This window comes from Daphnia carinata, chromosome 6, assembly GCF_022539665.2.
Source record: "Daphnia carinata strain CSIRO-1 chromosome 6, CSIRO_AGI_Dcar_HiC_V3, whole genome shotgun sequence".
NCBI lineage: Eukaryota > Metazoa > Arthropoda > Branchiopoda > Diplostraca > Daphniidae > Daphnia > Daphnia carinata.
In genome coordinates, this window is record NC_081336.1 from 2,728,152 (window position 1) to 2,754,159 (window position 26,008).

General features: G+C 40.1%; 8 protein-coding genes across 12 annotated transcripts; 1 reads left to right on the plus strand and 7 right to left on the minus strand.

Moving 5' to 3' along the window:
* Positions 1 to 548: 548 nt before the first annotated feature.
* Positions 549 to 2,110, minus strand: LOC130690344 (oxidized purine nucleoside triphosphate hydrolase-like). Its single transcript, XM_057513360.2, has 4 exons — positions 1,726 to 2,110; positions 1,515 to 1,668; positions 1,284 to 1,435; positions 549 to 1,217 (listed from the first exon to the last, which is right to left on the minus strand). Exons 2-4 carry the CDS (start codon positions 1,655 to 1,657, stop codon positions 1,051 to 1,053), a joined length of 462 nt encoding a protein of 153 aa, XP_057369343.1. The 5' UTR covers positions 1,658 to 1,668; positions 1,726 to 2,110; the 3' UTR covers positions 549 to 1,050.
* A 961-nt stretch (positions 2,111 to 3,071) lies between these two features.
* Positions 3,072 to 3,732, minus strand: LOC130690343 (larval cuticle protein 16/17-like). 2 transcript variants are annotated; one of them, XM_057513358.2, is made up of 3 exons: positions 3,628 to 3,732; positions 3,452 to 3,556; positions 3,072 to 3,395 (listed from the first exon to the last, which is right to left on the minus strand). In XM_057513358.2, exons 1-3 carry the CDS (start codon positions 3,688 to 3,690, stop codon positions 3,102 to 3,104), a joined length of 462 nt encoding a protein of 153 aa, XP_057369341.1. In that variant the 5' UTR covers positions 3,691 to 3,732; the 3' UTR covers positions 3,072 to 3,101. The 2 variants fall into 2 exon arrangements, with proteins under 2 accessions (XP_057369341.1, XP_057369342.1); XM_057513359.2 differs by having other exon boundaries at positions 3,073 to 3,392.
* A 5,468-nt stretch (positions 3,733 to 9,200) lies between these two features.
* Positions 9,201 to 9,810, minus strand: LOC130690348 (pro-resilin-like). Of its 2 annotated transcripts, none has more exons than XM_057513369.2 (3): positions 9,775 to 9,810; positions 9,599 to 9,703; positions 9,201 to 9,542 (listed from the first exon to the last, which is right to left on the minus strand). In XM_057513369.2, exons 1-3 carry the CDS (start codon positions 9,778 to 9,780, stop codon positions 9,249 to 9,251), a joined length of 405 nt encoding a protein of 134 aa, XP_057369352.1. In that variant the 5' UTR covers positions 9,781 to 9,810; the 3' UTR covers positions 9,201 to 9,248. The 2 variants fall into 2 exon arrangements, with proteins under 2 accessions (XP_057369352.1, XP_057369353.1); XM_057513370.2 differs by having other exon boundaries at positions 9,202 to 9,539.
* Positions 9,811 to 10,761: 951 nt separating this feature from the next.
* LOC130689482 (glutamate receptor U1-like) lies at positions 10,762 to 12,790 on the plus strand. The gene is made up of 10 exons (XM_057512431.1): positions 10,762 to 10,813; positions 10,916 to 11,016; positions 11,093 to 11,187; positions 11,245 to 11,338; positions 11,401 to 11,559; positions 11,621 to 11,765; positions 11,824 to 12,041; positions 12,106 to 12,234; positions 12,305 to 12,453; positions 12,553 to 12,790. Exons 1-10 carry the CDS (start codon positions 10,762 to 10,764, stop codon positions 12,788 to 12,790), a joined length of 1,380 nt encoding a protein of 459 aa, XP_057368414.1.
* A 5,117-nt stretch (positions 12,791 to 17,907) lies between these two features.
* On the minus strand, positions 17,908 to 18,658 carry LOC130690347 (pro-resilin-like). 2 transcript variants are annotated; one of them, XM_057513368.2, is made up of 3 exons: positions 18,555 to 18,658; positions 18,376 to 18,480; positions 17,908 to 18,317 (listed from the first exon to the last, which is right to left on the minus strand). In XM_057513368.2, the coding sequence occupies exons 1-3, from the start codon at positions 18,558 to 18,560 to the stop codon at positions 18,027 to 18,029; spliced, it is 402 nt and encodes a 133-aa protein (XP_057369351.1). In that variant the 5' UTR covers positions 18,561 to 18,658; the 3' UTR covers positions 17,908 to 18,026. The 2 variants fall into 2 exon arrangements, with proteins under 2 accessions (XP_057369351.1, XP_057369350.1); XM_057513367.2 differs by having other exon boundaries at positions 17,908 to 18,320; positions 18,555 to 18,657.
* Positions 18,659 to 20,094: 1,436 nt separating this feature from the next.
* Positions 20,095 to 21,052, minus strand: LOC130689481 (DNA-directed RNA polymerase II subunit rpb1-like). The gene is made up of 3 exons (XM_057512430.2): positions 20,897 to 21,052; positions 20,611 to 20,817; positions 20,095 to 20,538 (listed from the first exon to the last, which is right to left on the minus strand). The coding sequence occupies exons 1-3, from the start codon at positions 20,912 to 20,914 to the stop codon at positions 20,125 to 20,127; spliced, it is 639 nt and encodes a 212-aa protein (XP_057368413.1). The 5' UTR covers positions 20,915 to 21,052; the 3' UTR covers positions 20,095 to 20,124.
* Positions 21,053 to 21,594: 542 nt separating this feature from the next.
* LOC130689480 (uncharacterized) lies at positions 21,595 to 22,687 on the minus strand. Of its 2 annotated transcripts, none has more exons than XM_059495652.1 (4): positions 22,521 to 22,687; positions 22,254 to 22,453; positions 22,082 to 22,183; positions 21,595 to 22,003 (listed from the first exon to the last, which is right to left on the minus strand). In XM_059495652.1, the coding sequence occupies exons 2-4, from the start codon at positions 22,365 to 22,367 to the stop codon at positions 21,713 to 21,715; spliced, it is 507 nt and encodes a 168-aa protein (XP_059351635.1). In that variant the 5' UTR covers positions 22,368 to 22,453; positions 22,521 to 22,687; the 3' UTR covers positions 21,595 to 21,712. The 2 variants fall into 2 exon arrangements, with proteins under 2 accessions (XP_059351635.1, XP_059351634.1); XM_059495651.1 differs by having other exon boundaries at positions 22,082 to 22,186.
* A 706-nt stretch (positions 22,688 to 23,393) lies between these two features.
* On the minus strand, positions 23,394 to 25,339 carry LOC130689479 (glutamate receptor ionotropic, kainate glr-3-like). Its single transcript, XM_057512428.2, has 9 exons — positions 25,268 to 25,339; positions 25,108 to 25,202; positions 24,941 to 25,034; positions 24,715 to 24,873; positions 24,507 to 24,651; positions 24,210 to 24,427; positions 24,022 to 24,150; positions 23,798 to 23,946; positions 23,394 to 23,730 (listed from the first exon to the last, which is right to left on the minus strand). Exons 1-9 carry the CDS (start codon positions 25,337 to 25,339, stop codon positions 23,493 to 23,495), a joined length of 1,299 nt encoding a protein of 432 aa, XP_057368411.1. The 3' UTR covers positions 23,394 to 23,492.
* Positions 25,340 to 26,008: the final 669 nt, after the last annotated feature.

Genomic DNA, 26,008 nt, shown 5'->3' on the forward strand with positions numbered 1-26,008 from the left:
CTTCCTTTTCCGGCCGTTCTTCACGTGTCTTGCCAACGGCACAGACACCCACTCCTATCTAATAGAGGAATTGACGTCTTCATATTCACGTCTTCGTAATGTTTGGCATCCCTGACTCTCCTATAGGTGGTTTTGGTAGGTGGCACCTTCGATAATGATTGCATTGAGTTGCCAACAACAAAAAGGGGTTGCCACCAGGTGCACTTTCACGGGCGTCTGATGTCAGTTAGCGGCGTGATTCACGGTTCCTCTCGCTAGAGTAGTTTAGCATCTACCGGTGGGCCCAAGTTTCGACTAGCCCTTATTTGTTGTTTAAATTGATAAAACAATGATTCATACGTGCTAGGGAAACACGTACCTACACTTTGTCAAGTTTATCTAACCACACGTTAATATTAACGAATTTTAAGTACTCACAATTTCATCGGGATTCAGGACTAATTTATTAAAGGATTAAATTTATGTTACGTAAAGAAATTTTATTACAGCTGATATTTTATATTTAGGCAAATTATTTATTCGACGCGTAATACAAACAATTACAATTACAATATATTATAGCAACAGCTCATTATTGAGCGCATTGTGGCAAGAGGATTCCATGAAACGTAATGTTTCTATTTAGCTTCAGTGTTGGGGGGAAATTAGATAATAACATCTACTAAATGGCTTAATATCTATAGAGTAACAATAGTATCTTTCAACCCACTTCATACACCATTAAAACTACAACAGAAAACACCAAACCTCATCATACAACATCCGGACACCATCACAAACTAACATCCACACTACAAAACGAGTGGACTTAACAAAACGTTGATACCAATGCTAAGCAGCAGTCACTACGTAAATTACATAGACAAACGAAACATTAATAAGTAGTACAGTACAGTAACTTTGAGTAGTTCAATATGCCATGACAAATTGCTTGATCGTTAGCACCGCAGTGAGTGTCGCATTAACATCTCGGCAGTTATGGCTTCTCTCCAAACCATTAATACGCGCAACAAATGACTGGTAAAATGTGTAATGTTATGGCAATCAGCATCACGGAAGGCGATTAATGACGTGTTCAATTATGTCGCCTTTGGTGTCGTAGGAAAAGCTAGCTTCAAACGAACAGCCGGAGAGAAAAACTGGGTACCATAAACGAGCCTCACTCCACATTAAATCGTACGGAATACGATCAATATCAAACCACTGCGGCTTCATTTCTGAAGACAAACTTTACCAATTAACCAGCGCAACCCTCTCGAAAAGCTGATATAATTTAAAAATACCTTCGGTTTCAGTTATTTCTCCTTTCCACTCATTACATTGAAACACGTGGATCAGAAATGGACCATCACCGTTTTCGAAATACATTGTTATAACACCACGTCGTAACAGGTTACATTCGTCAGCCACAACTCCGCTCTCTTCGCGGAGTTCCCTAGAATCAAACGAGATGTTGATATAACATAATCTTAAAATAGCCAAGCAAGCAACTTATTCTGCAAAATTTACCAAACCTGACAGCGCCTTGAATGACAATCTCATTCAATTCCACCTTTCCTCCGAATCCATTCCATTTTCCTTCTCCTAAACCTCGTTTTTTAAGACCAAGAAGGATTTGCGATTTGCTCATTACAAAAACCAAGGTAAAGATTTTCATTTCGTCTATCCCTGAAATGTCCCAACATGTTAGTATTTAAATAAGATATTAACTTTAATCTGTATTACCTCGGAAAGGACACAAATTCCATCAGATGTCGTAAATATGCAAATCGTTAATAAACAGATGCGGGGGATGATATACAAAGAAATTCCTCTTAGCCAAAACGTCAGTTTTCAAACCACCTGTTCTATTCCCAAGGCCTAACAATGCCTTTATCCTTACCTTGAAAGGTATTTTGATGGACAGGGGTTGAAAAATGTACCTCGCATTTCTCGCGAAAAAAGAAACCAACGATATCTGGTATGGCCGACGTTCCTAAATCCCTGACAATTGGAAATAGAGATGAATTTGAATTTAAATTTCTTGCGTACTCTACACTGATCTTATTTTAAAAAAGGCCATTCAAAAAATGACTATGATGTAAATGAAAACATATGAAAACCGTAAACCTTCATGGATTAACCAGCTATCTGATGGGAAAATCGAGTGAGTCATACAATCCTCAGAACCGGACACAGCTTCAGAGCCGGATAACACGGCTTCAAATACATACTCACCAGATTTGATTTTAACAACACGACGCTTTCCAATGTAGAAAAACTAATAAACGATAAAATGAATTCATCATCAATAAATTCAATTTTTTTACATGCTACAGCTCTAAATTAAAAATTTGCACGTTAGGTCAAGAATTTCACATAGAAAAAAACCAAAAATGTCAAGGCATTATTCTAAAACTTACAATTAGAAAAAAGAACGCTAGAGCAAAGAGCCGAATTACGATAAAATCAACTTTTCAGAACTCACTAGGCAGATAGAACCACAAAAATGAATTTCAAACTACTTACTTCAAATATAGAAACTACCACCGTTTCACCAAACGATAGACACCTCTCGTTCCTGGGACACTTGAACATCAAATGAACACATCGACCAAATGAAAATGAGTGAGAAAACGAAGCAGTGGGGTGGGCTAGAAAACGAATTTTGTCCGAGTCACAGGACGGACGTAATTAACGTTGTAGAGGTCCAATTAGGTCTCCCTGCCTCTTTTGCCATGTTTGGAAATGTTCTTTTCCTGGAATTGGAAATCTTTCACCTTTTCAACCCCACACTCCTTTCCTTTCTTTTTCTGATGGCCGTTGGATATTCAAACCCCTTCCGTTTCTACCTGTCTTTTATGTGACATTGAAATGGTTTTGTTTTGAAACGAGGTTAAATTAACAAATAAATACGTTACTGGATTTTTAGCCTCACACACTGCACTGTGCACTGTGAATTCCATAGTGCCATGAAAATTCTCTGTAGGTAACCGGATACATAAAAAAAATATCAATCATGTACTTTGAAAATCGATTCTTTTATTCACTTCTATACAATAAAGATACAAAAAACTGGAGAAACATCAGACTTTAGAAAAACAAGCTAAGTAAACAAATTCTTAAGCAGAGGGGTATTCCGGTTTGGCCGCTTCGGTCGGAGTAGGATATTCCGCTTGTTTGTTGTACGAGGAAGGCTTGTATTCCGGATAGCGAGCCTCACCTTCGTATTTGACATCAGCAACATATCCATTCTGATCCGCCTTGTATGTGACGATCTGAGTGCGGCCGTCCGGCAAAATGACACGGTAGGATCCAGTTGTCACCTTGCCATCGCTCTCCTGTTGGTGAGAGTAGTCGTTCTTGCTGGGCTCATCTTTAACAGCCCACGCAAAGGAATGCGGCATTGGAGCCTGCTGGAAATTGACATGTTATTGACTTGGGCTTGGACTGTTAATAAAAAAATGATTACCTGTTGCTCATAAGAAGACTTGGCCGCTACATTTTCATATTGCGGCTGCTCTTGCCCAGCAGTGAAAACACCGGCCAATGAAACGAAAATGATGACAGTTTGGACCTGTTGTTTTTCAATCGAATTAGTACTTTTCATTATGAGTAATTCTTTTAGCAATAATAAAATAATAAAACCTGCATGATGGAGGAAGAAGTTTTGGCTGATGGAATCGTGGAACGACTGATGCCTTTTTCCATCCAACACAGCTACGTTATATAGTTGACTAGTGCGTAGGGTAGAAACTAGAAAAGACAATATTATTGCGATTTGTTCACAGAGAGAAAGGGAAAACGAAAAGAGGCGGACGTTTGTTTTAACGCGTTCACTTTTTTGCGGTTACCTTCACGATCAGCAAACTTTCGTCCGCCTTAGAGAACGTCCGTAATTGTTTGCCTGTTTCTCTTTTCCGGAAACGTGAAGCAGTGTGCTTGGCCTTTTCCATTTTGCAATTTTTGGCGAATTTCCTACACTGATACTTGGATCAACTGCATCAGGCCGTGCCGCCTTCTAGCTTCGGGCCAGTGTGGCAAAACAGTTCATAAAGTGTAATGTACATAACTCTCACTTTGCACACACCTGTGCATTTTTCGCCCATCTCCATTGTTATCCGATTGCATTGCAACGGTAATTTTTTTTCTTTTTGACGTTCTTGCAAAATCGTCAGTTTTTGTGAAGGTGCAGGATTCAAAAAATGCTGATAGCATTCAAAAGAGCGGCTGTATTATTCGAGTTAACGTGAAATTTGATGCAAACGCACAAACCAATTCACGCCGGTGAAAACTAGACGTTGATTTCCGCGTGTTTTGCGTGAACGAAAAAAGGTTTCGCGAACTTCTAATGACATGCTAGTAACCTCCAGACCTGCCCGGATGGAGATCATATTGCTGTACTATATGATCCCCATCGTGACATCAGCTGATAGCTCTTATCTCTCTATTCAGTTTTGCCTTGCAATGGTGGGCCAATCCCATTTCAATGCTTGACGTTTCGAGTGGTAATTGCTTACAGACTCTTGGTTACTAGTAATCCCATCATAGGGAGGGTGCCATACCCAGTCATTAGAAGTGCCGCTACTGTTAGATGGCGCACGCAACTCTTATATAGCGTGAATCTGGTACCGAAACACCGTTTACAACGCCGTGAGGCATTTTCCGAGTGAAATTTAAGTCCTAATAAATTTTTGTTAAAGAAATTATATGATATTATAGATGAACATTACGGGACATTCAATAACGGATACAGGTAAATATTTATGTACAAATAAAAAATTTAAGACATTTGAGAAAAACACGAAAAATTGGTTGGACATGTTCCGGTATATGCACGGCACTAGCTCTGTGAAACTTTCTTATAGAATTAAATGCGCATACAGCCGCAATCGATTTCGCGTGAATAGAAGAAGCCGTTAGACTTGATGACGTTAACAGACATCATCAAGTCAGTCGTGGTAAATCTAGTTTACTATTCTGTTACGTTCGGTGAATTTCAAATCAATTTGCTGTTTCACTTCAACAGTTTCCGAAATTGCCGACTCACCCACTTAATGATGTACATGTTTAGATGCCTTAATACTATACCTTATATTCTCTTTTGCATTTCAATAAAGTATTTGGGTATGTCAATTTACGCACCAGTAGTTGCTTAACTGATACAGCTTTTAATATTATATATCGAAAGATCAATCTTTCATTCTATTTCTTCAACAACTATAACATTCTCTAGTACCTACGCAGTTTTTTTAACTTGAAGATCGCAAATTAAAATAGTAAGGCTTCTATAAATGACGGTTCAATTTCACAAAAAGCTCCAGTATAGAAGCTATGCCCCTCTGGGTTTGTTCTTCTAAACAGAAATTCACCATCTACTGATAACGGTTTCCATTAAAAAGATAACCTCTGTGAAATATCAGTTGCTTTTTTATATTATTCTTTTAGGTACATCTGTTTTCACAGGCCCAGCTAAGACGAACGTTCACACGATCGAAAAGCCTCGTCACTCGTTGTACCAATTGCATTTGCTTATTTCAAGCACCAGAGTACAAATTCAAATTGAAACATTATTAACGTTATTTTAGAAATCATATTTTTGTTACACTGCTGGAATCTACGTAGAGTCCTTTGGTGAAAGACCATGATCTGGCCGTTATCAATTTCGGGATAATTGAGAAAATCGTCCTAGACAATCGTCCTGGCCTGTGCGCGCCAGGATGCTCAACAGTTTCGTGCATCATTTAAACGGAAAATTTCCAAATGACAACATGTTTTCATTCAAAAAATAGAGGATTAGTATTTATCAAGAAAACTTCAATAACGAGGATCAGATCGACATTTTCCTGCGTTGAAAAAAATTCCTATTAGGACAATCCCCTGGTCCATAAAAGTAAATGCGTCATCAGATTTCAACCAACGCTAAAACTTGGAGGCAGTTTCAAGAGAAAAAGAGAGAATTTTATTAAATTAAAAACTGAATTGGGTTTGTAGATGGGGATGTATACGATATTCTAGTTACGAAAAACAAAAGATGTCGTTGACAGCTAACCTCAGGACTAACGAACGCGAAAGAAATCTGATAAGAAACGCCCGTTTACTATAAAAATTTTTTGCATCAGACAAGATAGCGAAGAGAGACAAGGACAAAGAATGCAACTAAATCAAACTTGGCCGACAGTCACAGCCAAAACGCCTAATTTACCGTAGTGCTCCACTTCGATGACACGTGTGCTATTTACATTATACAGTATATATACGTACATACATACATACTATATACAAGGTTGTTAAGACCACGTTGTACGGTACAAATATGTGCCCCAGACAGTTCTTCTTTTGAATTTTCACCTTGAAAGTTGTGAAAATGCGCGGAACTGATATTAATTATCGAAGGTCATCTCGCTTAACAATTCTTCCCAACCCTGCAGCTGCTGGACATTTAAAAACTACTGCAATTCCATTTTTCAAACCAGTCTTGAGTAGGTAGTGCTCTATTATCTGTGTGGCCTGTGTACAAACAGGGCTATTGACCTTTCGAAAAACACGGAAAATTGCTCTGTTTTTCATACAGGACCAGAAGAATTCATATCCTCATTAACTTTGAACTAAGATGTCAGCCACCCAAAAACTCGAACTTGATTTACCATTCGACTTTAATCCGGATAAGATTCTTGAAACGGCTACACCAGAGCAGTGCGCTACCGTACTGACTACCGGTTGTCAGGCTCTTCACGCTCTTTTAGATAAGACAAATGAGCTTACCAACGAGCAAGCTTACAAAAAGGCTAAAATGGACGCTGCTGAGAAATGGGACCGAGAAAAATGTAGACTGGAAGAAGACGCAAAGCGGGAGAAAGAAAAACTGAAGAACACTAACGATCATAAAGTCAGGAAATTGGAAGATGAGTTGAATCTCCTTCAAAACCAATTTCAAGTTCTAGAAAACACCATGAAAGACAAAGAAATGCTTCTAAACAATACCAAAAAGCAGCTCAATGAGCTAAGCGCTTCAGAAATGGAAAAAATTAACAACGCTAGAACCCAAACACGCTCTGAGCTATCTGAGGAGCTAAATAAATTCAAGGATGATCTAAAAACAGCGAATGACAAACTTGAAAAGGCCAAAGATGATCTTCTTAAAGCTGAGAGGGAATACAGTGCCAATCTCAAGCAAATGGGAGAAGATAAGCTCATCTCCATTCAAGAAGCAGTCGCAAAAGCGCGTAAAGAACTAGATGACAAAAACCATTTCTTGCAATCGCAATTGGTCTCGTTAACTGGAAGACAAGCTAATTCAGCTACGAAAGGAAAAGACAATGAAGATGCCTTTGCTAGACTGCTCAACAAGGTTTTTGGCATGAGCCCATCCTACAACAGACCGGACAAGATTCATAACAAGTCTGGTGATCACATGGTAGAATGGGAAGGAATGAAAAAAATGATTGAAAATAAGAAGTATGCGAATCGCGTAACCACTGATCAAGTGAAAAAAGCACTAAGGGATTTCGAATCAAACAAAGACTGCAATATACTAATGTTCGTCAGCGAGGATAGTACTATTATTGGGCATGAAAGACCCGGTGATTTGGATATCACCCACACCGCGGAGTTTCCCATTAACATAGTGGCAGTTATGATTTCGGCTATTTGGATGGGCAACTTCAGTTCCAACGAAGATAAGGTGACCTATCTTCAAATGATCGCACAGTTTATCAGAGCCCTGGGTGCCCTACAAGCAAAAGTACTTGCTCATTACAAAAACCAAGGTAAAGATTTTCATTTCATCTATCCCTGAAATATCTCAACATGTTATTATTTGAATAAGATATTAACTAAAATCTGTATTACCTCGGAAAGGACACAAATTCCATCAGATGTCGTAAATATGCAGATCGTTGACAAAAGATACGGGGGATGATGAACAAAAAAAAACCGCTTAGCTAAAACGTTAGTTTTCAAACCACCTGTTCTATTCTCAAAGCGTAACAATGCCTTTATCCTTACCTTGACATGTATTTTGATGGACAGGGGTTGAAAGATGTACCTCGTATTTCTCGGTGAAAAAAGAAACGAATGATATCTAGTATGGCCCATGTTCCTAAATTCCTGACAATTGGAAATAGAAATGAATTCGAATTTAAATTTCTTGCGTACTCTACATAGTGATCTTATTTTTTAAAAAGCCATTCAAAAATGACTAGCATGCAAATGAAAACATATGAAAACCGTAAGCCTTCATGGATTAACCAGCTATCTGATGGGAAAATCGAGTGAGTCATAAAACCCTCAGAACCGGACACAACCTAAATAGTTTACATCACAAGTAAACACCGAAAATATCAATAACACACAGATTCAAATACATACTCACCAGATCTTATTTTAACAACGCGACGTCTGCCAATGTGGCAAAACTAATAAACGATAAAATGAATTCATCAGCATTAATCCAACTTTTTTCACATGCTACAGCTCTAAATTAAAAATTTGCACATTAGGTCAAGAATTTCACATAGATAAAAACCAAAAATATCAAAGCATTATTCTAACATTTACAATTAGAAAATAGAACGCTAGAGCAAAGAGCCGAATTACGATTAAATCAACTTTTCAAAACTCACTAGGCAGATAGAACCACAATATTGAATTCCAAACTACTTACTTCAAATAAAGAAAATACCACCGTTTCCCCAAACGATGGACACGTCTCGTTCCTAGGACATTTGAACATCAAATGAACACATCGACCAAATGAAAATGAGTAAGAAAACGAGGCAGTGGGGTGGGCTAGAAAACGAATTTTGTCCACGTCACAGGACGGACGTAATTAACGTTGTAGAGGTTGACAAATTCCAATTAGGTCTCCCTGCCTCTTTTGCTATGTTTGGAAATGTTTTTTTCCTGGAATTGGAAATCTTTCACCTTTTCAACCCCACACTCCTTTCCTTTCTTTTTCTGATGGCCGTTGGATATTCAAATCCCTTCCGTTTCTACCTGTCTTTTATGTGACATTGAAATGGTTTTGTTTTGAGATGAGGTTCAATTAACAAATAAATACGTTACTGGAGTTTTAGCCTCACACACTGCACTGTGCACTGTGAATTCCATAGTGCCATGAAAATTCTCTGTAGGTAATTGGATACATAAAAAAATATATTCAAACATGTGCTTTGAAAATCGATTCTTTTATTCACTTCTATACAATAAAGATACAAAAAACTGGTGAAACATCAGACTTTAGAAAAACAAACTAAGTAAACAAATTCTTAAGCAGAGGGGTATTCCGGTTTGGCCGCTTCGGTCGGAGTAGGATATTCCGCTTGTTTGTTGTACGAGGAAGGCTTGTATTCCGGATAGCGAGCCTCACCTTCGTATTTGACATCAGCAACATATCCATTCTGATCCGCCTTGTATGTGACGATCTGAGTGCGGCCGTCCGGCAAAACGACACGGTAGGACCCAGTGGTCACCTTGCCATCGCTCTCCTGTTGGTGAGAGTAGTCGTTCTTGCTGGGCTCATCTTTAACAGCCCACGCAAAGGAATGCGGCATTGGAGCCTGCTGGAAATTGACATGTTATTGACTTGGGCTTGGACTGTTAATAAAAAAATGATTACCTGTTGCTCATAAGAAGACTTGGCCGCTGCATTTTCATATTGCGGCTGCTCTTGCCCAGCAGTGAAAACACCGGCCAATGAAAGGAAAATGATGACAGTTTGAACCTGTTGTTTTTCAATCGAATTAGTACTTTTCATTATGAGTAATTCTTTTAGCAATAATAAAATAATAAAACCTGCATGATGGAGGAAGAAGTTTTGGCTGATGGAATCGTGGAACGACTGATGCCTTTTTCCATCCAACACAGCTACGTTATATAGTTGACTAGTGCGTAGGGTAGAAACTAGAAAAGACAATATTATTGCGATTTGTTCACAGAGAGAAAGGGAAAACGAAAGGAGGGGATGATTGTTTTAACGCGTTCACTTTTTTGCGGTTACCTTCACGATCAGCAAACTTTCGTCCGCCTTAGAGAACGTCCGTAATTGTTTGCCTGTTTCTCTTTTCCGGAAATGTGAAGCAGTGTGCTTGACCTGTTCCATTTCGCAGTTTTTAGCGAATTTCCTACACAAACACTTGGATCAACTGCATCAGGCCGTGCCGCCTTCTAGCTTCGGGCCGGTGTGGCAAAACAGTCCATGAAGTGTAGTAAACATAACTCTCACTTTGCACACACCTTTGCATTTTATGGGAATTTTCGCCCATCTCCATTGTTATCCGATTGCATTGCAACGGTAATTTTTTTTTCTTTTCTCTAACACATAGACATAAACTCTGAGAGACTTTCTTATAGAATTAAATGCGCATACAGCCACGATCGATTGCGCGAGAATAGAAGAAGCCATTAGACTTGATAACTTTAACAGAGATCGTCAAGTCAGTCGTGATAAATCTAGTTTACTATTCTATTACGATCGGTGAATTTCAAATCAATTTGCTGTTTCACTTCAAGAGTTTCTGAAATTGCCGACTCACCTACTCAATGATGTACATGTATAGATGCCTTAATACCATACCTTATATTCTCTTTCGCCTTTCAATGAAGAACTTGGGTACATGTCAATTTGCGCACCAGTAGTTGCTTAACTATACAGCTTTTAGTATTATCTATCGAAAGATCAATCTTTCATTCCATTTCTTCAACAACTATAACGTTCGCTAATGCCTATACAGCTTTTTTTAAACTTGAAGCTTGCAAGTTGGAATGGTAAGGTCTCTATAAATGACGGTTCAATTTCACAGAAAGCTCCAGTATAGAAGTTATACCCCTCTGGGTTTGTTTTTCTAAACACAATTTCACCATCTACTGATAATGTTTTTCATTAAAAAGATAACCCCTTCGAAATATCAGTTGCTTTTTTATATTGCTCTTCTAGGTACATCTGTTTTCACAGGCCCAGCTAACACGAATGTTCACACGATTGAAAAGCCTCGTCACTCGTTGTACCAATTGCATTTGCTTATTTCAAGCACCAGGGTACAAATTTAAATTGAAACGTTATTAACGTTACTTTAGAAATCATATTTTTGTTACACTGCTGGAATCTATGTAGAGCCCTTTAGTGAAAGACCATGATCTGGCCGTTATCAATTTCGGGATAATTGAGAAAATCGTCCTAGACATTTTAGCCAATCATTTGGATTTCACGTAACCCAATTCACAATTTTATAGTCTAGCACTTTGTATGCGAATGTGGTTTCATAGGTATGACATTGTTCCTCCCCGGGACATTATGTCAACTGGTTTTTTGCAGCGAAACGGTTCGTGGACTGGAACAACAGGACAATTGCAACGCAAGGTATTGATAATTGCTAATTCAATTAATTGTGTGCATGATTTCATAATTTTCGGTACTCTAAGGAAGTTGATATGTGCGTCACTATGAGCGTAGCGTCGTCCAGTAAAGCAAAGATAATCGATATTTCTTATCCAGTGGTATATGCAGATTCAGCTATACTTATCTCTTTCCCAACAGAAAATAGTAGAATCTGGTCTGAAACATCATCGTTCGAAGTTCCGGTACTGAAATTTAACGGCTGGAACGTTTCAAATTAATTTGTCATTTGATATGTTCTTTAAGGCTTGGATTGCCATTTTGGTTACGTTCATTACTACCGTTCTAGTGTCGTGGATCATTGTTCGCGTCAACAATTCAAGACTGGTCGCTAAGACTCCCAGTTTGAGTTACTGGTTTATGTTCTATTTTGGCTTGTGGACAGCTCAAGGTATATCTCTGATTGGGTGATTTCGAATTTAACTGTACATTTGATTTTTCAATGACAGGTGTTACTCCGAGAAGTTCCTCGACATCATTTCGATTAGTTTGCTGCGCTTCTTTGTTTGGGATTTACATCGCCGTCAATTACTTTACGGCGTCTTACACTTCGATTCTATCTACACCAGTGTTTAAAACGGCTGTCAATTCCGTCGAAGATTTAGCCAGAAGCACAACAGTTAAAACTCTTCTTAACAAAGGATCGAGCACCGAAGAGCTCATTTTGGTAGGACCACTCTGCGATATTCATGAATTGATTAACCAATAGCCAAAATCGTTTGTGGTTGCAGTCATCGTCGGATCCGGCTCTAAAAAAAATTGCAGCTCAAATGCGACGCCATCCTGAACAAAGAATCGTGAATACATTGACGGTCCACGATATATCTAAAATCATACACGATGACACTGCTCTGATTATGGTGCGTCTTTCAGCATTCGCAAGTTGAACGTACAAGCACTAAAAACAACATATCGATACTTAATTGACAGGCCGAATCCAATGCAATATCTCTCATAGAAACTAGCTATAAAGCCAACCGCAAATGTCTTGTGACTCTGGCTGAGAAAACCTTCCTCAGTCGTCCTCAAGGCTTCACCTATCCGAAGAACAGTCCGATAGCAAAAACGGTTGATTACAAGTAATCTACGCTATTACAATTGCACCTGCTATCGATTAGCAAGAAATTATTTGAAAAAATGGAACTAACTGGCACTTGATTTGTCGTTTTACATGGAAGGCTGCTGCTGATGCATCAAGCTGGATTGATTCAATACGCTGAACGAACGGCCAAATCGCAGAATCCCTGCCGTGTTTCTGATTTGGCAAACGCCCAAGCTCATAAAATTGCTCCTCTTGGACGAAAGGAAATGAGTGGATCCTTTGTCATCTTGGCTTTGGGCATTGCTACAAGTCTCTTCGTTTTTTTGGTCGAAGTAATTGTCACAAAAATGAAGAAAGCATTCGCACGCAAATAGGGGCACGCTTGCTTAAACTTATTGTCATTATTAAGCACAACACTTGATCACTAAGTAGTTTTTGAATTTCTTACGGCACTTTAAGTTAAGACGGCATAATATTACAAGTCACGTTATATTGTATTCTATTTAACTCGCATTGTATGGCACTACGTTTAGAAATACAAACGAATTGTAAAAGCAGACATTGCGTTAAGATTCCCACTCCCTCAAGACATGGAAAACCATGGCATAACTAACTGAGTTTTTTCTGAGGAGAATGTACTTTCACGAGAAGATTCCATGGTGGTCTAGGTGCACAGTTATCCGCGGAACAGCTTCCCTCCACATCTCAATTGAGGCAAATGCGATTGGCAACTAAACAATTTTTTACATTTTTTGTCAAAGGTGACAAAAAGGAAGGGTAAGATAAATGACGTGGCTTTCGTTCCCTTCCTTTTCCGGTCGTTCTTCACGTGTCTTGCCAACGGCATGTCGATATCCATCGAGCGGTAAAGCCTAGACTAGCCAGATGTTGTTTAGCAAACTTATCATCAGGCACCATATCTGCGAATGACCTAATTGCAAAGGTTGATTAGTAGGGATGGCCTTTTAATTAATGCATTTATTGATACCTGTTCTGTAAGCTTCGGCTATTTTCCTCCATAAAAGAACTCCTGGTATCTCCTGGTACTCCTGGTATACATTTTACAAGCTCCTTATCACTGGGCGATGCAACAACTTTAAGTTTCAATAAAATTTGAGAAAAAAAGGGCGTTCGGTCCCCCTACTCGCACTTCGGGACGCAAACTTTATATCTAATTGACCCTATTCTAAATTGCTCTTGTCTGTCGTCCAAAGTACCCGCTGATACTTCACTGCGTAGTGTGACTTGACCACCAATCTCAGCCGAACCTTACAGCCTGATTGCGGCTGAATTGATTAGTGTTGTCTCAAGCCGGCTCTAGAAAGAGGCAATGGCCAGTTTGCCCCTTTCGCCGCTGTTTCTTCGCGGACATTCGCCCATTAGACGACTGAATGACTTTGTTTACGGCCGTTCACAAAGCCACTAGTCGTATACCACTACGAGAGTATCTCACGGAGACTTTGCCGAAGACAAGATAGCAAGAAGACGAACACAAAAACTCACGCACGCACGAAAATCGCAATCAACAAAAAACTCACTCGCAAAACACTTTCTTCCGCTGGTTTCCTTTTTTTCCTTGCGTCAATTCGGTTGGGCGCGTCCCAGTATCTGTTTTTCATTTATTCGCTTTCCGTGAATGAACAGTGTGACCTGAATAGCAACGCGTTACCGTTGATCCAAGCCGGCTTTAGAAAGAGGGCAATTCCATCCATCCCATCCTCTTTCGCCGCTGTTTTAGCAGACATTCGCCCATTAGACGACCGTGTATAGATCGGCTGACGTCTGGTACCGTCAGCCACACAACACGGTTGTACTCACTGTCCAGATACTGAGGAATTGCCAACCCAATTGGGTAAAATAAAAATCATACTTACCTCAAATTCCAGTCTCTCGGTGGCGTCCGTTTCTTCGTCCACCTTGGGACTCTTCGGGTAGGAGTGGGTATCTCTCCCCACTCCTACCCTAACCAGTAGACACTTTTGTCCAGTGGTTTCCTTTTTTTCCTTGCGTTAATTTGGTTGGGTACGTCCCAGTATCTGTTTTACACTTCTTCGCTTTCCGTGAATGAACAGTGTGACCTGAATAGCAACGCGTTACCATTGATCCAAGCCGGCTTTAGAAAGAGGGCAATTCCATCCATTCCATCCTCTTTCGCCGCTGTTTTAGCAGACATTCGCCCATTAGACGACCGTGAATAGATCGGCTGACGTCTGGTACCGTCAGCCACACAACACGGTTGTACTCACTGTCCAGATACTGAGGAATTGCCAACCCAATTGGGTAAAATAAAAATCATATTTACCTCAATTCCAGTCTCTCGGCGTTGAAAAAATGTGGTCCATTTCTTCGTCTTACCGCTCTTCTTCCACTCTACTTTGGACCAAACCTCTAACCAAATTACCTGAAAACAAAGAATTAAAAAACACAGATACGAAAATAAGGAAAAAGGAGAAAGGCTTACTTTGATTTAAGTTAAATAAAAATCAGCATTCGTCTCACTTTCATTTAATTGAAAACATTATAAGCATTTTTACTTTTTCCTTATTTCAATTCGGTCAGTTCCACCTTTGTGTTTGTCGTTAACAGTGTGACTTGAACGGTAATGTCAACCAGTCCCCACAGGTTTTAGCAGACTTACGAACCCACCTTTTTACAGTGCTAGGTCGTGGTTGGCCCCAAAACCTGCGGGAAATCCGCTCTGATTTCTCAGCTGACTTTCATTACCGTTGGTTCAAGCCGGCTTCAGAAAGGGTAAAATGATTATGGCTCTTTGTCCATATCTTTATGCCCTTTCGCCGCTGTTTCTTAGCGGACATTCGCCCATAAGACGACCGTGAATAGTTCGGCTGACGTCTGGTACCGTCAGTCACACAAACGCAGTCGTTCTCACTGCGCAGACACCGAGATATCACTAACCCAATCGGTAAATCAAAAATCATATTTACCTCGAATTCCAGGCTCTCGGCGGCGACCAACATTATCCGCCTTCATTCTCCACTCGGTGTCTCTCCCCACTCCTACCCGAAGAGTCCCGAAGTAAGTACTCCCCCCTTTTCTTCGTCCACAACTAACGTCCACCTTTCTCGACTTGAACGGTAATAGAAATCAGTCCCCACAGGTGGTGCCCCCTTACGAACCCACCTTTTTACAGTGCTAGGTCGAGGTTGGCCCAAAACCTGCGGAGAATTGGCGTAGCTGAATTTCATTTTACCGTTGCTCTATCTCTTTATTCTCCTTTCGCCGCTGTTTCTTAACGGACATTCGCCTATGAGACGACCGTGAATAGATAGGCTGACGTCTGATACCGTCAGTCACACAAACACAGTCGTTCTCACAGCGCAGACACGACCCAATTGGTAGAGCAAATATCATACTTATCTCGACTTCCATTAATAGTGTGACTTGAACGGTAATAGAAATCAGTCCCCACAAGTGGTGCCCCCTTACGAACCCACCTTTTTACAGTGCTAGGTCGAGGTTGGCCCAAAACCTGCGGAGAATTGGCGTAGCTGAATTTCATTTTACCGTTGCTCTATCTCTTTATTCTCCTTTCGCCGCTGTTTCTTAACGGACATTCGCCTATGAGACGACCGTGAATAGATAGGCTGACGTTTGATACCGTCAGTCACACAAACACAGTCGTTCTCACAGCGCAGACACGACCCAATTGGTAGAGCAAATATCATACTTATCTCGACTTCCATTAACAGTGTGACTTGAACGGTAATAGAAATCAGTCCCCACAAGTGGTGCCCCCTTACGAACCCACCTTTTTACAGTGCTAGGTCGAGGTTGGCCCCAAAACCTGCGGGGAATTGGCGTAGCTGAATTTCATTTTACCGTTTCAAGCCATCTACAGAAAGGGTAAAACAGTAAGTAGTAAAGCAAAAATCCTATTTACCGCGAATTTCAGTCTCTCGGCGGGGACCAACATTACCCTCTTCAATCTCCACTTGGGCCTCTTCGGGTAGGAGTGGGGAGAGATACCCACTCCTACCTAATAGAGGAAGTGACGTCTCCATATTCCAATAATGTTTCGCATCCCTGTCTCCTATGGTGGTTTTGGTAGGGTGGCACCTTCGATAATGATTGGATTGAGTTGCCAACTTTCGCCAACAGGTGCACTTTCACGGGCATCTCATGTCGGTTACGCGGCGTGATTCACGGTTTCTCCCGCCAGAGGATGGAACATCTGTGGACTCACAGAGCACAAGCAAAGAGAAAAACGATGTTGAAAACAGTTTTGAAATTGCTTCGTTTTCTTGTAGGCGAAAACATTAAGAAAATTCAATATTTTTACCGAATATCGCTGGCGCCTGTATCTCTTTTCAGATGATGACTGAAGTCGCAGGTGCGATTAAGCACATTAGTTTTCATTTTAAAAATTTCTTTTCGAAATTTTAACGAACATATTTGCTGAATTGGAATCTTTAGGCTTTTTCGAATGGTGTTCAATGATTTCCTTGAAGATAAATTGATTTCAAATTAAACGAATGTACATTTTTGTTGGCGCCGTGAAATGGCTTGTGATGGTAGCATATGCATTGAGCGATGGCATTTTCTGAATTTCTTTTACGACTTTACGCATTTCAATATCTTCATTTAAATGAGTAATTATTTCCGTTTAAGCTTTTAAAAATAAAAAAACATGTAGAATTAAATATTTCGAATTGTTAACACATAAATAGGAAAATTCATCCGAGTGCAGTATCTGTTTCTGGATCCCAAAAAATATAATAAAATGTTTCTTTGGACTTCTAAATACAACGATTTGTAGTTCGGTAATGAATTAAAAGAATAGTTATATGCATTCTGGAATATTTTTACACACTCGTAATGCATAATCGAATTGATTTTTCAGTTAAGGTGCCTTACTGCCTTTTATGCAAATTTTCAGGAAGTAAGCCGGAAGTAACGAAGAAAAGAAAGTCTTACCCTCTTCATTCTCCACTTGGGCCTCTTCGGGTAGGAGGGGGAGAGACACCCACTCCTACCTAATAGAGGAATTGACGTCTTCATATTCCAATAATGTTTGGCAGCCCTGTCTCTCCTATAGGTGGTTTTGGTTGCGTGCACTGTCGATAATGATTGGATTGAGTTGCCAACTTTCGCCACCAGGTGCACTTTGCCGAAGGTCCAGTTTCGGTTACCCGCCGTGATTTGCTGTTTTTGCCGCCAGAGCAAGTGAACAACCGTCGGTATTTACAGTTTTTAGTTTTTTTACGTTACCCTATGCTGCCAATCGGAGGCGAACGTTCCAACTCTCGTACGACTCAGAACATGTTAGCTAATCGCCTTCGGCTATTACTTTTGAAACGCCGGATAAAAAATCTTTCGATTTACGCGATAATTCGGTTTGCACGTATAGAGACGCTAATATTCGTTGAAGGGTTAATTGCACTAGTCCCTGCAATCAATGGAAATTTGAATAACTAAGCGGGGCGATACGACCAGATCGGGTTACGCATTTCTCTTAAAAAAGGAGAGAGAATCTCTTAGATCGCATTTTCTTTTATCCACTTCAATGCAATAAAGACAATTAATTACAGCTATTGATACATGACACTTTGAAAAAACAATATACATCGATCCATTCTGCTTAGTTTGTTCTTAAGCAGAGGGATATTCCGGCTTGGCCGCTTCGGTCGTAGTAGGATATCCTGTTGGCTTGTTGTAAGAGGAAGGCTTGTATTCCGGATAGCGAGCCTCGCCTTCGTATTTGACGTCAGCAACGTATCCATTTTGATCCGCCTTGTACGTGACGATCTGAGTGCGACCATCGGGTAAAACGACACGGTAGGATCCAGTGGTCACCTTGCCGTCACTCTCTTGTTGGTGAGAGTAGTCGTTCTTGCTCGGCTCATCTTTAACAGCCCACGCAAAGGAATGCGGCATTGGGGCCTGCTAGAAATTAAATATATTATTAACTTGGGTTTTAGTAAGCATGGACAATAGTTACCTGTTGCTCGTAAGAAGGCTTGGCTACTCCATTTGTATATTGTGGCTGCTCTTGTCCAGCAATCAAAACGACGGCCATTGAGACGAAAGCGATGATGATTTTGACCTATTATTTCGTACGAGAATTAGTATAGTGTATACTAGTAATTTTAAAAAATTAAATTGAAAGAATGAATTGACCTGCATTTTGTGGAAGTTGTTGTACGGAGAAGAAACGAGAAGAGACTGATGACTTTACCGAGTCCACTTGGCCGCTTATATACTTGCATAGGTAGCCTAACACAGAACAACTCGGTAGCCATTCCAATAGGGCGGTAATGAGTTATTATTATGATTCTTCCGGTGAGAAAAAGAAAAGGGAAACTTGTCAGGAAAAAAAAAACTGAAACGATTATCGTCGATGCACGTTCACTTTTGCGGTTAACGTCACGATCAGACTTTCATCCAGCTCGCAATTTACGTCCTCCCACATTTCTCTTACATGTGTTCCAGGCCTTCATACTTGTTCCACGTGTATACATTACACATCCTTATTACGACATCGAAATCGATGTCACTCCGGCTCTGTTTACAATTTATAGGCTCACGTTTTCTATTCTGCGTGACACGTTCCAAACTGCATGTTCGTAGTCAATAATTTTTCATTTGATTATGCGGTGTCCACATCGGTCCGAATATCTAAAAAGCAGGTACGCATGTCCAATGGGTGTAATCCAAGTGACTCAATCACGGGGAGGAAAGGGCCTGCAATTGTTTATTCTCTTTGTGGCCAATGGTCTGTTTAAAGGCCAATGTAGAACAAAAAGAAATCGTGAAACTATGGTCATAAAGCGTCCGATGAGAATTCCGGCAGCATGTCGTGAAAGGGATCCGAGAAAACTCCGTTTGCACGAGAACCGAAAGAAAATACCGCGGGACCGCCATCCATTAAATTGCAGCGTCTTCAACCGTTTGTGTCTCCAGTCAATGGATCTAATAGTTTGAGAAATCGCTTGCGGAGATAATCCGGAATGCCTCCCGTGTAGCTCTCTCTTCTTCGTTTTGATTGCCCAACGCCCTTCGATGATACCAAAAGAATCAGGTGAAACTTGCCAATGACAGTTACGTTTTGATAAAGTGGCGTGCGTCTTGCACAATTCGAAAGGAGACATTGAGATGGGATTTCTTTTTATGGACTTGATAATCGTTTCAGTGAAAGTCCCATCGATTTTTCTGGTTTTGACTTTGGAACAATTTGCATATTCACATGTGTAATTTTCAGAATTACTTTTTTCTTCATTTATCCGGTGAAAACACCTCGATAACGTGACTTTTATCTTCGAAAATAAGCTGGTATTTGATGTTTGTAGTGTTTCATTGCTGTTTAAACGGTACGAAACGTTACCAATGACCCAATCATATCAGCTGTTGAAGTATAAACCGTTTGTCACACCTGGAATAACGTGTTTCTCACGTTAGCTTTTTTTTTTTTTGGAGACAATGGTTTCTCAAGAACTTCGTTTCATTTTTAAAAACCGTTAGGTCATGATATTGGCGCTTCTGATATTTTCATGAAATGCTTCAACTGCAAACTGGGGTTCTCATTAACATCCCACTGCAGGATATCTTGACTTTGATGGCAACAGGTGAATTAATTTCGTATACACCCATTTGCATACTTGATTGGTAAGCTGGCCATCCGCCAACGTATAATTATCACGTTAATCTATCAACGGTCCTTTTCATTGTATTGGGTATTCGATGGTGGTCATTACATGTCACCAGGAAGGGGATCGTCGTTGTAGGTTGCGAAATCTTCCGAGTACCGCCGAGAAGCGTCCGAAAACGAAGGAGCAGCAGCCGAAAAGAACGGAGAATTTCCCGTAAAGGATGGACGAGGTGGGAGAAAAGACGGGTCACCTGCTGGAAACGACGGACCGGTGGCGGACGAGTAAGACGGAGCAGAGGCGGAAGAGTAAGACGGAGCAGCCGCAGAAGAGTAAGACGGAGCGGAATGAGATGAAGGAGCCGAATACGATGGAGCTTGAGAGGAATAAGATGAAGTTGGAGATGAATAAGACGGGCCAGATGGATAAGCAGGAGCTGAAGCATCAGATCCAGCATCACCGTGGTTGAATTCCCAATAATGCTCACCAGTACCACCAACGGAATCATCCCACATTAGCTGAAATTATCAATAGCAAATTCACGATATGATAAAAAAAACAAAAACAGATAGACGCAAAATGAGACTGACCTTAGTGCGGAAACGGTGATCTTTCGTTTGATGGAACAGATTACGCCTGTGAAAAGGATTGCCAAGATTGTAACCGTATTCGTATTCAGATTGGCTCGGTGCGCTGGCGTATTGAAAATAAGCGCTGCCTTTCTTCCGCAACGAGGAGGCGATCTTTGTCGGTCCATCGGCCAAGGTGGATGCCACGACAGCACTGAAAAACAGAGTCTAATCCACAAGGAACGTAACAATATGGGGATTTAAATAATTCTTAAAGATATGTGCGCACATATTTGTTTGGACTTACCACGAAATGGAGTTTCATGATGCGGAGGATAGTGGGATGTGTAGGACTACAACGTTCTGACGAATAGAGCAGGCTTTATATATGGTTTAAGCCGTAAGTTTGTAACGGCTTTAGATAACTGGAGTGTAGCCATTATTCGGACATGGATTCACTTGAGTTTTTCTGTTATGTTCCACGGACAAAAGCTTTACGTACCGGTAAATGCCACTGATGTGAATTTATTGCTCGTTTGTTATGTCGTAGGCGATCACAACGGGTTCAGAAGAAATTCCAGTAGTAAATACGATACACGTGCGGGAACTCTGTGGTTCTAAATAAATTGTAGAAAAAAAAAGATGCTGTGTTACATGACCCTATCCTTTTCCCCAAGCGTTTCAACAACGCGAAGTTTCAATAATGTTTGGGGAAACTTGAACGGTAATAGAAATCAGTCCCCACAGGTGTTGCCCCCTTACGAACCCACCTTTTTACAGTGCTAGGTATGGTGCTAGGTGTAGGTGGTAACTTTTGCCACTAGGTGCACTTTTACGGACGTCTCGCCTCAGTTACGCGGCGTGATTTATAGTTTTTCCCGTTAGAGCGACTGAACAATTGTAGAGACTAGCAGCCTTAGCAACTTCAAATGTTGTAAATGGAATACAGTGAAGGTAAAATGAGAAAAGTCTCATCATATTTCCTAGCCAGATAAAAAAGAAAACTAAAATCACTTTGTTCATTTCCATGCAACATATACATATAATTACAAGTACTGAGACTGAAAATTAAACCCACAGAAAACAAATGGATTCCTTTTCTTGAGTTCTGTCATTTAGTTTGTTAAACAGTTGGGTATTCTGGTTTAGCCGCTTCAGAAGAGGTAGGATATTCCGCTGGTTTGTTGTATGAGGAAGGCTTGTATTCGGGATATCGAGCTTCACCTTCATATTTAACGTCGGCAACGTACCCATTTTCATCGGCTCTGTAAGCGACGATCTGAGTGCGACCATCGGGCAAAACGACACGGTAGGATCCAGTAGTCACCTTGCCATCACTTTCCTGTTGATGTGAGTAGTCATTCTTGCTAGGCTCATCTTTGACAGCCCACGCAAATGAATGTGGCATGGGGGCCTGTTGAAAATTCAATTGTAATAGAAAGATATATTTTGTTATCTTGTCTCTGAAGGATTTAAATTGTAGAATGTTTACCTTTTGCTCATAAGATGGTTTTGCAACATTACTATCATATTGAGAATTTTCCTGTCCACCAACCAAGGCAATGATGGAAACAAAGACAGCGATAAACTGGATCTGCTATTACAAAAACATTATGAAAATTAACAATAATTTATTTAGATGTTTAAGTTACAATGATAAGCACCTGCATGTTGTTGGAGGAGCTAACAAATTCAAGATAGAACTGATGATTTGAACAAGTCTCCAATGCCATCTTATATAGTTGCACGGCTGTGAAATGGTGCATGAGGTATAGCATCCATGGATTCCCTCAGATTTCCCTTCAGGATGGTCGTGACTGACTTATAACCATGCTTTCGACGAGGAAACAAGTAAAAAGCGAAACTATACGAAAAAGAAAAAGGGAACTTTATGATTGTTTTTGTCCACTTTTGTGGTTTCTAACTGTCACCTTGCTACTGGTTGCTTACACTTTCATTAGTTGAGGGTACGGAGAAACGCTGACGACATTGTGTTTTCATTTTTTACGTTAAGATGTCTACCCCTTGCGAAGCACTGTCACTTGCGTAATTACCGATTTGGTGCGTAAGAAAGGGTTGCAAATTAGGGATTCCATCTATTGCGAACGACAGCATTAAGCTCGTGCGGACTACTGAGCAGGCAAATAAATATCAACGGTTAGATGTGCTGCAGATGGGCGCGAAATTTTTATCTAAACCGACTACGACTGCAATTCAAGACACAATGCGTTTGACTAAGTCGTAGAGGATGAGCATCGTTTTGTCCTATTGGCTGTTCTCTTTCGATTTCCTTGCCCTACCCTTAAAGTCAGATAAGTGGGAAAAAACAAAGAAACGATGGGAAGGGTTAGTTTCTAAAAATCGTCAACAAAAAGCAAAAGGCATCTTTCAGAAAATGGCCACTTGCGAAATGCAAATCAAGCAAAAAAGGCAGAAATCCCCAAAAAATTTAAATAAAAATGATGGGAAGGGTTAGCATCTAAAAGCAAATGCAATGCATGCAAAAAAACATTTTTAGGAAAGTGCCCGTTTGGGAAATGTAAATCCAAACAAAACCCTTAGAATAATCCATGGCGGGAAAAGCCGTAATTAATTCCAATACTGTAACACAATAAAAAGTTTTTGTTTAACTGTTGTATTTCGATAATTTCATGATCCGAATATATTTTTTTTTGTGAATCATGTCTAGGTCCAACTATTACTGCTGGTGACGGCATTTTTCCGAAGCAATCGGCCTATATCACTCTCAATGGATCGCTGTATCGATTATGCATTATACTATTAAAAGTATCTTTTATGTCCTGTTGTCGATTAGTACTGGCTAAGCCAGTAAGAAAAACAAGTAATTATCAGGTGTTTTACAACAGACGGTCGTATACTAATGCAGGCAAAATGACATCAGATTATTTGCGTGCAAATGCCTTCTGAATTTTTGCGATGATCAACTCGATAAGAAAAACGAAGAAACTTATAGCCATGCCCAATGCCACGATGACAAGAGATCCACTCATTTCCTTCCGGCCAAGTGGGGCAATTTTTTTAGCTTGATCAGTAGTCACATCAGAGACGCGGCAAGGATTCTGCGATTTGGCAGTTCGCTCGGCATATTGAATCAATCCAGCTTGATGCATCAGTAGTAGCCTTTATGTTTAACAATTAATAAGAATGTAATTCCTTGCTAAGAAATTAATTAATTGTCGAAGATTACTCATAGTCAATTGCTTTGGCTATCGGACTGTTCTTCGGATAGGTAAAGACTTGTGGGCGACCAAAGAAGGTTTTTTCTGCCAGAGTGACGAGACATTTGCGATTGATTTTGTAGCTACTTTCAATTAGAGATTCTGCATTGGATTCGACCTGCCAATAAAGTATCGAAGTAGGGTATTTAACATGCGTACTTACGTATCAATTTGTTTCTGTTTAAATACGCACCATGACCAAAGCCGTATTGTCCTTCACGATTTCAGCGATATCATCTACCATCAAGGCATTGACGATTCGTCTTTCAGGATGGCGTCGCATTTGATCAGCAAGCCTCTTTAGCGTTGGATTCGACGATGCCTGAAACGAAAGTCGATCTTGTTAAAAAGGAATATATGAACATCATAGACCGACCATACCATGATGTGTTCGTCCGTGCTCGATCCTTTGATTAGAAGAGTTTTAACCGTAGTGCTTTTGGCCGAATCTTCAATAGAGTTAATAGCCGGTTTAAATACTGGTGTCGACAGAATAGAAGTGTATGATGCCGTAAAATAATTCATGGTGATGTAAATCCCAAATATGGTGGCCAAGCAAAGTATTCGAAACGGTGTTGTGGAACCTCTCGGAGTAATACCTTAATTTAAAAATTCGACGTGATTTAAAGGAAATTAGCACACGGAAATTACTGAAGAAGGACAAAGGAAATGCAATACTTTGGGATGTCCATAATCCGAAATAATAAACAACCCAATAACCCAAAGTGGGAGCCGTAACACCCAATCTTGAACTGTGTACGCGAATGATAATCCACGAAACCACGGTGGTAGCAACGAGGGTAACTAAAATGACAATCCAAACCTTAAGAAAATGAAATAAGAGTTTGAAGTTCGCCTTCGTTGCCTTATGGGTCATAATCTGTACCGGAAGCTGAAATGATGATGTTCCAAACCATGTTCTACTGTTCTCTTTTGGAAAAGGGACAAGTATAGCGGAGTCTGCATACACCACTGGATACGAAATGTCTACGACCTTTGCCTTACTAGATGCAGGTGCACTCATAGTCACGCACATGTCAACTTCCTGAAAACAAAGGTGAAATATGTGTAAGAGGCAAACTCAAAACTGCGTTATAAATTAAAAATTTTACCTTGCGTTGTAACTGCCCTGTGGTTCCCGTCCAGGAACCGTTCGACTGAAGGAAGCCGGATGTTAAAATGTCCCGTGGACGAATAATTTCATATCTACGTAGCCGCATCCAAAACAAGGCGATTAAGTTGTGTCACTGATGGGGAAAAGTATTTCAGACTGAATTACGTGAAACCAATTTGACTTGCTAAAATGTCTAGCACAATTTTTTCAATTATCCCGAAATTGATGACGGCCAATTCAGGGTCGTTTATTAAGGGATTCTAAATTAAAATCAACCGCGTTACGAAAATATTGTATGCATAATTACATTCATATTTGAGCTTACCCTGGTACTGGAAATAAGCAAATGCAACTGGTACAACGATTGACGAGGAATTTTGGATCTGTGAACATCCATGCTAACTGGACTTATGAAATAAGATACTGTACCCAAAAGAATAACGAATATCAACAACTTGTTTCGCGACGCCGTAATGTTTTCAACGAAAATCATCCTTGGTTCTGTTTAGACGAGTATGTCCATAGAGGTATAGCTTCTATACTAAAGTTTTTTCGGAAAGTGAGCGGTACTTTATAGAGGTTTTACCATTTCAGCTTGCAATATCCAGGTAGAAGAGCTTGATGTCGTGGAGGACGTTACATTTGTTGAAAACAGAATAAAGCTTTAACTTTCCATAGTTAATATTAGAAGTTTGTATCGGTCGAGTATTCACCGGTGCGTAAATTTACATGTATCCAAGCACATGTCGAAATACAAAACAGAATACAAGGTATGGTATTAAGGTAACTAAAGATGTGCATCATTTAATGGATGCGTGGGCAATCTCAACATCTTCCCAAGTGAAACGGCAGATTGATTTGAAATAGATCAAGCGCAACAGAATAGTATAACAGATGCTTAAACGAAATAATTCTTATTTCATTTTGTGCAGTTCAGTAAAACTAATGTTGGATCACAAGGAATAGTATCTGGATTTCAAAAAAAAATAATTCTCAACTACTTTGGGTAGGAAAAGCAAACTTGGAACGTAACATTAGGTGATAGAATATAGAAAAAGGATAATGG

What these genes read in the sequence shown, in the direction of transcription:
- LOC130690348 (XM_057513369.2), bottom strand. An exon ending in AGTCTTCTTATGAGCAACAG is followed by an intron (nt 9,543 to 9,598) that starts GTAATCATTTTT and finishes GTCAATTTCCAG; the next exon opens with CAGGCTCCAATGCCGCATTC.
- LOC130689482 (XM_057512431.1), top strand. Translation starts at nt 10,762, where the DNA reads ATGACGGTTCAATTTCACAGAAAGCTCCAGTATAGAAGTTATACCCCT. An exon ending in CAGGACAATTGCAACGCAAG is followed by an intron (nt 11,339 to 11,400) that starts GTATTGATAATT and finishes CGGTACTCTAAG; the next exon opens with GAAGTTGATATGTGCGTCAC. An exon ending in CATCATCGTTCGAAGTTCCG is followed by an intron (nt 11,560 to 11,620) that starts GTACTGAAATTT and finishes ATGTTCTTTAAG; the next exon opens with GCTTGGATTGCCATTTTGGT.
- LOC130689479 (XM_057512428.2), bottom strand. Translation starts at nt 25,339, where the DNA reads ATGGATGTTCACAGATCCAAAATTCCTCGTCAATCGTTGTACCAGTTG. An exon ending in CATCATCATTTCAGCTTCCG is followed by an intron (nt 24,652 to 24,714) that starts GTACAGATTATG and finishes CATTTTCTTAAG; the next exon opens with GTTTGGATTGTCATTTTAGT. An exon ending in GCACGGACGAACACATCATG is followed by an intron (nt 24,151 to 24,209) that starts GTATGGTCGGTC and finishes CTTTCGTTTCAG; the next exon opens with GCATCGTCGAATCCAACGCT.
- LOC130689480 (XM_059495651.1), bottom strand. Translation starts at nt 22,367, where the DNA reads ATGCTATACCTCATGCACCATTTCACAGCCGTGCAACTATATAAGATG. An exon ending in GCTCCTCCAACAACATGCAG is followed by an intron (nt 22,187 to 22,253) that starts GTGCTTATCATT and finishes TTTTTGTAATAG; the next exon opens with CAGATCCAGTTTATCGCTGT. An exon ending in AACCATCTTATGAGCAAAAG is followed by an intron (nt 22,004 to 22,081) that starts GTAAACATTCTA and finishes AATTTTCAACAG; the next exon opens with GCCCCCATGCCACATTCATT.
- LOC130689481 (XM_057512430.2), bottom strand. An exon ending in ATCACCGTTTCCGCACTAAG is followed by an intron (nt 20,539 to 20,610) that starts GTCAGTCTCATT and finishes TGATAATTTCAG; the next exon opens with CTAATGTGGGATGATTCCGT.
- LOC130690344 (XM_057513360.2), bottom strand. Translation starts at nt 1,657, where the DNA reads ATGAAAATCTTTACCTTGGTTTTTGTAATGAGCAAATCGCAAATCCTT. An exon ending in GTCATTCAAGGCGCTGTCAG is followed by an intron (nt 1,436 to 1,514) that starts GTTTGGTAAATT and finishes GTTTGATTCTAG; the next exon opens with GGAACTCCGCGAAGAGAGCG. An exon ending in AGAAATAACTGAAACCGAAG is followed by an intron (nt 1,218 to 1,283) that starts GTATTTTTAAAT and finishes GTTTGTCTTCAG; the next exon opens with AAATGAAGCCGCAGTGGTTT.
- LOC130690347 (XM_057513367.2), bottom strand. An exon ending in AGCCTTCTTACGAGCAACAG is followed by an intron (nt 18,321 to 18,375) that starts GTAACTATTGTC and finishes TTTAATTTCTAG; the next exon opens with CAGGCCCCAATGCCGCATTC.
- LOC130690343 (XM_057513358.2), bottom strand. Translation starts at nt 3,690, where the DNA reads ATGGAAAAAGGCATCAGTCGTTCCACGATTCCATCAGCCAAAACTTCT. An exon ending in CTTCTTCCTCCATCATGCAG is followed by an intron (nt 3,557 to 3,627) that starts GTTTTATTATTT and finishes GAAAAACAACAG; the next exon opens with GTCCAAACTGTCATCATTTT. An exon ending in AGTCTTCTTATGAGCAACAG is followed by an intron (nt 3,396 to 3,451) that starts GTAATCATTTTT and finishes GTCAATTTCCAG; the next exon opens with CAGGCTCCAATGCCGCATTC.